This window comes from Hydra viridissima, unplaced genomic scaffold (genome assembly GCF_058129835.1).
Source record: "Hydra viridissima isolate aposymbiotic clone 2 unplaced genomic scaffold, HvirCarnegie_v1 scaffold_9, whole genome shotgun sequence".
NCBI classification, from domain to species: Eukaryota; Metazoa; Cnidaria; class Hydrozoa; order Anthoathecata; family Hydridae; genus Hydra; species Hydra viridissima.
In genome coordinates, this window is record NW_028324308.1 from 12,937,501 (window position 1) to 12,948,938 (window position 11,438).

The window sequence follows — 11,438 nt, forward strand, 5'->3', positions numbered from 1 at the left end:
TGGATGGTATTTGATAGGTGATTAGATGTTATTTGTGCCCTTTCTCTTTATTTGTGTGTATTGTGTTATTGATCATAATTTTTTCCTTTCCCTGATTTTTTATTTAGAATCAGTTGAATGACTTAAAAATGAACCTAATTTTAAAAGGTAACTTTTCTGTACTTCAAATCTTTGTGTTTTTTATTTAACTATCTTTGTCTTATTTATTTTGAATTTACAGGATGCGACAGCAATTTGTTAACTTTTTAGAAGATGTTTCAAAATGAATTTTTAAAGCACTAAAAAATTATATTTATGGAATGTTAATAGAAGAAAAGTTGAAGATAAACGTTTTTTCCCAGCTTAACATTCAATTAAGTTTCCTTTTTTTTGATCACTGCCTCAAACCTAGAACAGAAGGGCTGGCAGGTGCTGATTATATAGTCCCTTGAAATTGAGTTCCAAGCACAGGTAATTGATGACTTAAGTGACTTGACACTTGAGTGGACCTTTTTGTAGCCCTTATTCTCAAATACGCCCCACACACTATAGTCAAGGGGATTCAGGCCAGGGTTGTATGGTGACTAAAAGTGTTTTGGGCCAGAAACTAGCCATGTTGCCCTGAAGATATTGTTGAGTTTTTCTGGACTCATGACAATGTATGTTGTCCTGTTGAAAGATATAATTGTTTTCTGAAAATGTCTTCTTCAGCCATGGCACCACATAACGTTTTAGTAAGCTGATATACACATGTAGATTGGTGGATTTCTCTCCATTAGAAGCGATGATTCCTAGCATCATGATAGACTGAGGGTGCTTGGTGTGACATGCAGGTGGTGCTTTGTCATCCTTCTGCACAATGAATCTGTCATTTTACCTATTGAACACACAGTTAACACTAAAAAGTTTTTCATCTGAGAAAACTGTTGGCAAAGGATGGCTTTTCAGCTGATTCAGAAGCTTCTTTGATCACTTAATTTTAAAGTTTTTAGTCTTTCTGTCAAAAGTTGACGTGAAGTTTGGACCACACTGACTTTTCTAAGTGTTTTTAGAGTTCTTCTGACTGTCCTCTCATCAACATTGAACAGTTTTGCTGTCTTTCTGATAGATACAGTAGGATTCTTCTTAACATGCTTTTTAAGCTTTTCTGTGAACTTTTTATCATCTTTTTTGTTCACTGGAGAGTGTATTTTGGCTCTCTCAGCACTGTCACGTTTTTTCACTTTGTAAAATGTAGTTTTAGACACTCCGAAAACATTAATCACTTGACGTGCAGGAAAACCTGCATGAATCAAATTTAAAACTTTGGTTCTTTTGGCTTCCATTGTAAAACTTGAGCATTAACCAACAAAAATAAATAGCAGAAGTATTTTATTTACATCACAAAACCTAGCCAAAAATTAGTTCACAAATTGCTGCTGCGCACTTTAAATTAATGTTAATAATTTTAAAGATTTTTTAAATTTGTTTTATTTTTTGTCAAAAACTTTAAAATCATTCTTTTCTACTTTTTTATTACATTTTTAATCCTCTCTGTCTTTTCTTTTATTTGTTTTATTAGTTGTTTTATCCATTAATTCCTTGATCTTATCCATTTATTTTTTCGTCACTTCCTTTTTTTTAATCTGTTTTTTCAGAACAAGATTGCACAAAAATGAGAGAGCAACAATCATTATATGAAAGTGAAATTACTGTTAAAAAGCAAGAATTACAAACCATGAGTGAAGTTTTACAAAACACTCAGGGGCATAACAGTATTCTAAAGGTATTTTACAAAATAATATTTTTACATAAATGTTTCATTATTAGGTTTTGTTTGTAAAACTTTTAACTATGTTTTCATTGTTTTACACTGTTGTAGTTTTTGCATTCAAATATATTTTTAAGTATTCAAGTAACAAATTTAATCTAACTTTTCATAGAAACAAATATTGTATTTGGAAAAATTTAAGTCGGATTGTGAAAAATTTAAAGCAGAAGTTGTACTGTTAGAAAAGAAACTCACAAGTTTTGCAAAGTAAGTTTTCTATCCAAGTTCACCAGTTAAACCGGAAAAAAAAAAGTAAGCTTGAAGATGGTTTTCTCATTTTAATGTTTGATGCATTTAGAAAAAAAAAAGTAATTAAATTTTTATTTTTTTAGCATCAATGAATTAGTTAAAGGTGATCGACATGAAGTAGAAGTCATTTTAAAGAATTATACTGACTCATCAGAATCACTTAGTCAGATCAAAACGTCTTACATTATCCTAAAGAAGTATGCAAATCCTTTTTGTTTACTTTAAAAAGGTTCTTTAAAGTTTTTTGTAAGCTGTTAATGTTTTCTTTATTTTTCTGACCTTTTGTAAGGTAGTATTACTGAGTACGAACGCACGGTTGAGTGGTTGTGTTGCAACATTCTTTGTGTAATGTTTATTTCAAAACAATTGTTACTTTTAAGTTAAATGTGTTTAAATTAATCTTTAGAGTATTCTATTTTTTTGTACTGCGAACTGCTGTTTTATATTAAGACCTTTAAAATAAAAAATATTTAAGGAGTTTCTTACCAATATTTCATTAGATTTATGAATTTCATTATGAGAATGTCGAGCCGTTAGACGAATCCACTGAAATAACTGGGTGAAAATCATATCGATGTTCTCATTGGAATTTTAAACAAAAATTTATTAAAGGCATTTTTTCTCAAAAAATTAATTTAACATCATTTACTTATGTCATCTTTTTTTAACAAGTTTAATTTTTCTAATATCAAAAAGAAATTTTACCATCTGAGAAAATAATGAATACGTTGTGAAATAAAAATGAATTGAAAATAAAATCAGGTCGAAATTTTAAGACGTAGAAATGGTAACAAGAAGCAAAGCTTAACTTGAATCTGTTATTAGTTCTTCAAACCAATTTATAAAAAATCTGTAAATCTTAAACAAATAAGCAATAAGAATTCTTTCTTTTCGCAGCGCTTTCGATAAATTGCAAGAAACAAAAAATAAGCTAGAGATCGAAAAACGAAAATGCAAGCGACGTGCCGAAGCTTTGGAACGTGAGGTTATTTTGTTTTTCTCTTTTGCATTTAATTTTCTTTTATTACGGAAGCCGATTTAAAGTTCTATTGCAACTGTTTAGGATCAAAATGAAAATATAAAAACTTTTTTCAAATTTTTCCCTTATTCCCTATTTATCGTTTATTTCTTCAAAACACTTAAAATTTTTCAGCGCTGTGAGCAGAATGAAAAACTTGAAACTCTAACCAAAGATGTTATTCATCTGAATGAAATAAACAAGGTATTTAAAGATTTTTTTGGTTCTTTAAGATTGTTTTTAGAAAGGTATTAACAAATTATTACGGAATACTTTGATGACAGAGCTGCGATTAGAATGAAAATTTTACATGTTTGCTTGTGTTTCTTTTTTTTTTTGCGATGTGATAGAAACTCATGGAAAAAATTCAAAATCTTGAATGTTCGTTCAACTTTGCGAGTCCATGTATTGCTTCTAGCAAAAGATTTACTGAAAGGTAATTGAATTATTCTTTCTTGTTATATAACATTTTGAACCTGCACACAGGATTGTATTAACATAACATCGAACTTAAGATAATTTTTTTTTAGTTCAGAACCAGCCACCAAGAAGCGCTCACGGCTTTATGATGATAACAATGCAACTTTAGACTTGTTTGATGATAGCTCGGACTTAATAGAAAGAAGTTTAGACGAAAAAAGTGATAAAGAAATCGAAGAGTTGTATGGTTTTTTTTTTTTTTTCTTTTTAAAAAAAAGTTTTTTTTTTTTTTAAAAAAAAAAAAAACAAAATACCTTTTTTAAGTAGTCTATAAAAAAGTTATTTATTCCTTGAACTTTTTTTCCGTAGATTTGGCTTGAAACGTGTTGCTACGACAAATAGAGCCGATCATCGTGTTCCACTGAGAGACATTAAATCAACAAAAAATAATATAAAAGCCCACACCCAACCAGCATCCTCTGGACCTCTTATGCGTCAAGGTTTTAATGGAATGGGTGGTCAATCACGGTTATTAGTTTTGCCTAAAAAGAGTTCCTCAACAATCGCCAAAACTGCTGCTACAATAAGAAACGTATCCCGCAAACTTTCAAAAAATAAGAGCAGAGACACTTTGAAAGATACGAAGATTTCGGATTTTTTAGGAAGTCCTATTACTATCAGTCCATGACACATGCTTATATTTAGTTTTGTAAATATTTTAATTTATTTTTGACTTAAACACATGATAAATTTCATTTTTATTTCAAAAAAGAACCAGAGAATTTCTAACCCGAAAATGTTAAGTGTCAGTAGCATTCGACTAAAAATTGAAGTTTCAAAAGGTAATTTATTTAATCTTAATTCTAAGCATCGACTTAGAATTTACAAACTTCTTATTCGAAATAAATTGAATTTTGAATAGTTTGTGTATTTAGACCTACAAAGCTATAATTTTCTAGATTAAAAATTCCAAAAACTTTGCTGTACATTTCTCCAGCATATATGCTGTTGGCCATTCAACTTGCATGATGAATTGCGCCTGATCTTTAATGAACCTGCCTGATTGCTCCTGATTTCAGATGAAGGTGTACTATGGGTTGCCCATAGTTTGAAATAGAGGATGCCACCTGAGGGTATTACACTCAAGATTTGTTTTCAGAAGATTCACAATAATCATCTCTTTGGAAACCTTGTTGAATGATTAGCAGAAATCTAAATACTGTGACAACTTTATGTTTTATGCTCAGCAATCAACTCAGTTGCTCAGCAACAATTCATTTTAATGATGACCATTCATGCAACACTGAATATCGATTCGGAAATTTTTCCTTAATTTTGGTCTTCAGCTGCGGCCTCCAGAAAACTATAAAGAGCTTTTGGAATTAGTTTTAATTTTCTTTGGTGGCTCTCCTTTTCGAGAATAAGTTTTTTTGAGTTCCTAACGACATTCTTCATCCCAGATGGACCAGAAAAGCTATTTTTAGCTTGAAAATATTAATACTTTCCATCTTGGTGAAGGCTCTGTCAGGATCAGTCGTTCTTTCTTTATTTTTCATCAAATTCTGTCATTCTTCCGTAGTTTCAAGCATGTAATTCTCTCTGTTTTTCGTTTTTATATGCACCATCCTCTAAAAACACGATAACAGCATCAACTGGAAGATTGGAAACACCCTCATTCTTCACTTTATTTTTGACATTCTCATCAACAATCCTTAAAAACATACGGAGAATTATTTCATAATTTGCCTACAATTAAAAGCTTGACTCCATCAACAGATGTTGAAGGATGACAAATAACTAAAAATCAGTGTACTTTCTTTGTCTCAGGTCTCCATGGAGTAAATTTTTTTCCTTTGAGCTAAGAGTCCTAGTACAACTTTTTGCGTTATCACAGCTATTCTGATAAAGCGGATTGGTTTTTCAGATTTTCTTCAACCACATCTTTTTGTTACTTAGTATTAAAGTTGTTACTTACAATATCACGAGCAACGATATATATTTACTAGATATCTAACTCACGCTTCCGCAGTGAAGCAAATTTTTTGCCAGCCTGAAATGACGCGATTATAGTTAAAAGCAAAACAAAAATGAAGTATTGTCAGTTTGAATAAAACGGCTACCGGCATTAAAAGCTTTAAAAACTTGCTTCACTTTTTCTCACGGAATTTTTGTGAAGTAAGACATCTAGTTAATATATATCACTGATCATGAGTAATAACTTTTGGATTTTAAAAAAACTTTTATTTATGCTTTATTTCAAGAAATATTTGCAATAAAAGAAAACGTGGAATGTCATCTGAGAATTCACACGTATTTTTTTTAGAATACTAGTTACCTTCAATGTTATTCGTCATCGTGTTATGTTAGAAAATATTTTAAGTAGGCACCGCCGATTCGGTTCGTAAAATCCGCAAAAAGCCAATCCGACTTATTTTGCGGATTAAAATAGTCAGTTCGTAAAAATTTTTCGGATTAATAATCCGAAAACTAATTTACGAACCACTAGCGAATTTTTTTTTTTTGCGGATTCACTTCGCTGTTCGGATTATCAATCCGAAAAATTTTTACGAACCACTAGCGGATTTTTTTTTTTGCGGATTCTCTTTGCTGTTCGGATTATTAATCCGAAAAATTTTTAAAAATCAATTTAACTTTAATTCGTTTAGCGAATTTTACGAATCGCGTTCCGTTCGCGTCACCATTAAATGGTGTGGTCCAAAAAAATTACGTTTTTATTATGTGCGCGTCCTATAAATAGTGGATTTCTTTTTTATTTTCAATCAGTTGTATTTGGAAATCTTAACCTACAACAATTCGTTCAACAGATCAAGTCTACTATTCTTCACCTACATTTATTACGGTAAGCCATTATTATATTAATTTGATTTAAAAGTTAAGAATATTTCAAACTGAATTTTTGCGGTTTTTTTTTTTTTTTTTTTTGTGGATCGAATTCCTTTGCGAATTATTTCGCTTTGCGGATTGCTTCAATTAGTGGATTGGTCCGATAAAGTTTATATTGTAATATTTCTTCTACTTAAATATTAACAGAAATAAAAATAGAAATAGAGATAAAAACTAGTTTGAAAAATTGTTACGCTCATTTCAATAATTAAGGCAAATAATTAGTTCTTTTATTGAAAACTTTATGCATGCCTCTAAAATATCATTTATTGTTAAGACGAATATTAAGGAAAATTTTCAAATAACTTAATAAATAATTAGTTCTTTTTCGGAAACTGTTTGTATGCATAAAAAACTATCACGTTTTATTAAGGCAAATATTAAGGAAATATTGAGGCAAATATTTCAATAAAAAGTCAGTAAATCGAAAATGTAATTTGATCCGTGTTTTCGAATTTTTAATCCGAAAAGTAATCCTTATTAACAATCTGATCCGTTTTTGTGGGTTTTAAATTCAATAAATAATCCGAAATATTCGTCCGATCCGATATGGCAAACTCAATCCGATTCGTTCCTTTTTTTTTTTTTTTTTTCACTTTTTTTTTCTTTTCAGATGCCTAAGCTGTCTAATATTTGGGAATTCTTCAACAATGTGGAGGAAAACAAGGCAAAATGCAAGGCCTGTGGCAAAATATACTTAATCAATAAAAGCACCACAAGTCCTTTAAGGAACCATTTGAAAAGAGTCCACTTGAATTTATATAAACAATTAGAAAGGAAAGACAAGCAAAAATCAACAATACCAGACATTTTTGATGAGCTTACCTCTGAAGACTCAGATTTTGAACAAACACAAGAAAGAGGAAAAAAGAGGAGATGTCCACAAACACAAAAAGATACACCAGTATCGCCACAGCCTGGACCAAGTGGAACTTGTGGCACTTCCAACACACAGACACTGCAAGGCAGAAAACAGGCTACCAAACCTGAATGGGAAGTTACTGACATCAATCAAATAAGAACTGTTGTTGACATTACTAAATGGGTGATTGAGGACACTCAACCATTTTCTATTGTAGAAACTGACGCACTCACCCGGATGATGAGAACTGCAACCAACGGTCAATTCAGAGCCATTACAGCAAAGAATATATCTACAAAATACATTCCTCTCCTTTTTAAATTCATCAAGGAACAAGTAAAAAACATTTTCAATTCAGACAAGTCAAATCTTGATGGAGTGGCCTTTACATCCGACGTGTGGACCACTGATCACACCAATTTGTCTTTCATGAGCCTTACACTCCACTATATAGATTCAAAGTTCCAATTAAAGCGCTTCTTGGTAGAAATGTCCTACTTCCCCGAACAACATACTGCCGACAATATTGCCAAGAAGCTCAATGAATCTATCAACAAACTGGAACTTGATTTTGGAGTCAAAACCTGGATAACAGTCGACGGTGCAGCTAATGTCCAAGCAGGTGTTAGGAAATCAATTGGGGTTCAAAGTGCAATTTGGTGTGTCGACCACCGTCTAAATCTAGTTGTCAGTGGTGCTGTCGATGATAAAAGATGTCCAAAATGGTCGATTCTCAACCACAAAATAACAAAATTAGTAGGTCACTTCAACCAGTCCTCTCAAAAAGCTATGACTTTAGTTAATGCTGCCAAAGCCTTAAAAAACTCCAGAACGAAGTTAGTACAGAGATGCCCCACAAGATGGAACTCTGACCTCCATCAAATGGAGTCTGTGGTGGATCTTCTTCCGGCGATGCATTCTTTAAAGAATCCGAACCCTACTGTTTCTGGAGGTTGTAAGTTCACAGATCTTTTACCAACAGATGATGAATTGGAATCTATTCAATCTGTCATCCGGCTTCTGAGAGGCCTCTCAGAATTCTCTGAGAAATGCAGCAGTGAAAAGAATGTTAGCATCTGTTCCGTTATTAATTGTCTATACAACATCAGAGAAAGATTAGCAAGGGAGATGATCAAGCCAAAAACCGAGGTGTCATCAGAGCTTGCTCACTACTTCAATGAAGATCTAAACAAAAGATTCGAAGGGGAGTTGATGAATATTGAATTTTCTATAGCTCATTTTTTAGATCCTAACAGCAACGGCATGTGCTTTGTGGATGAGGGGGAAAAACTTGAAGTAGTCAAAACTGCAGTAAAAAAAGCTATGGAAGAACTGTCAAAAAAAGAAATTTTGGCTAGCCAAAGCACTCCTTCCCCTTCAATGTTGGATGATGAAGATGATGACGACTTTGATTTCACTGAACAACTGAGGAAGAAAGTGTTTGGTGCAGGTTACATTAATCCTGGAGGTGAAACAAGCACCAAGAAAGCCATTTCTGCTGAAATTGAGGGGTATTTGAATTCAAAACCGGTTCCAGCAAATACAAATGTACTGGAATTCTGGAAACAAAACCAGTATATTTACCCAATAATGTCAAGGCTGGCCAGAAAAAACCTCTGTATACCTGCTGCATCATCAACATCTGAAAGAGTTTTCTCAACAGCAGGGAATATATACAGCTCTAGAAGAACCAATCTTTCAATCTCAAAGGTTGAGATGTTGGTATATATGAAAGAAAACACTAAGCAACTCAGTAAAATTCAAGACATTGTGTGGCCAGGAAATGAATTTGGAAAATGATTAACTTTCAGTGTGATTTTGACTTTTTTTTATTTCTTAAGGTGGTATACCCCTCAGAAATATCAAATTTTTCAAAAAAATTTTTGTTGTTTTATTTAATCTAAAATTTATCATAGAATCATATTCTGAAAACCATTTTTTAAAATTCAGTATGTAACTTGAGGAAAACAAACTTTACTAAACCTTACTTTTTAAAGCGCCCTTGACAACCTCCATAGCAACGGTTAAATTTTTACTTGGCCAAGAAATTCTCCCCAAATATAACTTTTGATACTGAGAAAAAGCTTGTTGAAATGAGTTTATAATTTATTTCTATTTTCCATTAATCAAAACATCTGTAAGATTAAAAGCAATAACTGGATTTCTCATAAATTTCTTCCAGAAGTTTCTTTAAAACGAATTGCCATCTTAAAAGTTATATATATATCTAGGTATCTGTTTATGTTTATATAATTTAAACCTTATACTTTTAATGGGTAGAGAACGTGTGAAATTTGCTACTCAATACAAAAAGAAAAAAAGATTTCATGGAAATCAATATACTTTAAATAAAAAAAATTCAGCAAATACTAGTCTTCTACTAACAGATTCACAGAGCTCAATAAATGTATCTAATTCGAAGGTAAACCCTATTAATACTTTTGCAAGTTCTAATAAAAAAAACATATGTGGATACAGAATTATTGATAGCACTTTATTAGCCATTGTTGTTCAGTTGTTATGTTGTCCAGAATGTAAAACTTGTCGACTTAATTTAGCTGAAAATGCAAAAAAAAAATTTGGACTTTCCAGCTCATTGATTATATTTTGTAAATGTGGATTCAATCATGAATTTTTTACATCCAAGAAGTGTGGTTCTGGAAGTTGTAGAGCCTTTGATATTAACCAAAGGTCAGTTTATGCAATGCGTTCATGTGGACAAGGCCATACTGGCCTTAAAAGATTCTGTTATCTTATGGATCTTCCACCGCCAATGACTAAAAACACTTACATTAAAATTGTTCGAAAAATTGCTATTGAAGTTGAAGCAATTGCAGTAGAAACCATGTCTGATGCTGCACTTGAAATTATAAAAGCATCCCAACATACTACTGATGAATTCAATTTAATAAATACCAGTGTTTCTTGTGATGGTACTTGGCAACGTCGAGGTTTTTCCTCATACAACGGTGTTTATACTGCAATATCAATGATTACAGGAAAAGTTTTGGATTGTGAAGTATTATCCAAATATTGCAAACAATGTTTTTTAATTCTAAAGAAAAAAAATACAGACCCTGATGCATATAAAATGCTAAAAAATACTCATTTTTGTAACCTCAACTATACTGGCCCATCCACCGGTATGGAGGTCGCTGGAGCAAAATCAATTTTTGAACGATCTATTGAAAAATATAAACTTCGCTATACTGAATTTTGTGGTGACGGAGATAGTAAGGCATTTTCATCTGTTGAAAGAGTGTATGGTGATACAATAGTTTCAAAATTAGAATGTGTTGGTCATATGCAAAAAAGAGTTGGCACACGATTAAGAAAATTGAAAAAGGAAAGGTGTCTAGGTGGTAAAGGAAGACTTACTGATGCAACAATTGACAGATTGCAAAACTATTATGGAATTGCAGTAAGAACCAAAAATCAGTCTGTTCATGAAATGCGCAGTGCTATACTTGCTTCATTGTTTCATGTTGCTTCCTCAAAAGAAAATAATTATCACACCTATTGTCCAAACGGTGAAAAAAGTTGGTGCCAGCACAATGTTGATCGAAAACATCCCAATCAACCTTCTCTCTATAAACCTGGCCCTGGTTTGCCACGTGATATTATTGAGTTACTAAAGCCAATTTATAAAGAACTTAGCTCTAATGAATTACTTGCAAAATGTATGCATGGAAAAACTCAGAACCAAAATGAGAGTCTTAACATGATGATATGGGAAAGAGTACCGAAAACTAAATTCTGTTCATTGTTACATTTGAAATTTGCAACATATGATGCTATTGCAAACTTTAATATTGGAAGAAAAGCATCAGTGATGACTTATGAAAAACTCAATATGATTCCAGGAACATTTATGATAGATGGCTGCAATAAAGAAAATAAAATACGCTTGTATCAATCGTCATACAAAAATAAATCCGATGTTAAGTTGCGTAGAAAAACAATCAGGGGCAATAAAAAGAACAAAAATGATAAGGAAAAGCAAAAACAAGGAACTCTTTATGCTGCTGGTAGCTTTTAAACATTTTGCTTTAAAATTTACAGACATTGTTTATTTTAAAAATATTTTTCTGCATTTTTTTCTCTTTTTTAATTTTTAAAGTGTTTTTTTGCTAACTTCTATTTTTCAATCTCCCGTCACAGTTATTTGATTTTCTAGTAATCAGTTTTTAATCAAA

General features: G+C 31.8%; 1 protein-coding gene across 2 annotated transcripts in view; it reads left to right on the forward strand.

The window, feature by feature from the left end:
* LOC149884129 (uncharacterized) overlaps positions 1 to 4,226 on the forward strand; it is a 9,885-nt gene extending 5,659 nt beyond the window's left edge. Inside the window, exons 1-10 of one of the 2 annotated variants that reach the window (XM_090098471.1) lie at positions 1 to 17; positions 108 to 147; positions 1,617 to 1,744; positions 1,902 to 1,996; positions 2,122 to 2,235; positions 2,936 to 3,023; positions 3,192 to 3,260; positions 3,407 to 3,492; positions 3,587 to 3,718; positions 3,846 to 4,226. The exon at positions 1 to 17 is cut by the window's left edge and continues 1,275 nt beyond it. In XM_090098471.1, coding sequence (XP_089954597.1) covers positions 129 to 147; positions 1,617 to 1,744; positions 1,902 to 1,996; positions 2,122 to 2,235; positions 2,936 to 3,023; positions 3,192 to 3,260; positions 3,407 to 3,492; positions 3,587 to 3,718; positions 3,846 to 4,164 — 1,050 coding nt within the window. In that variant the 5' untranslated portion in view covers positions 1 to 17; positions 108 to 128 and the 3' untranslated portion in view covers positions 4,165 to 4,226. The remainder of the gene's footprint in view (positions 18 to 107; positions 148 to 1,616; positions 1,745 to 1,901; positions 1,997 to 2,121; positions 2,236 to 2,935; positions 3,024 to 3,191; positions 3,261 to 3,406; positions 3,493 to 3,586; positions 3,719 to 3,845) is intronic. The other variant, XM_090098470.1, reaches the window with a different exon arrangement.
* Positions 4,227 to 11,438: the final 7,212 nt, after the last annotated feature.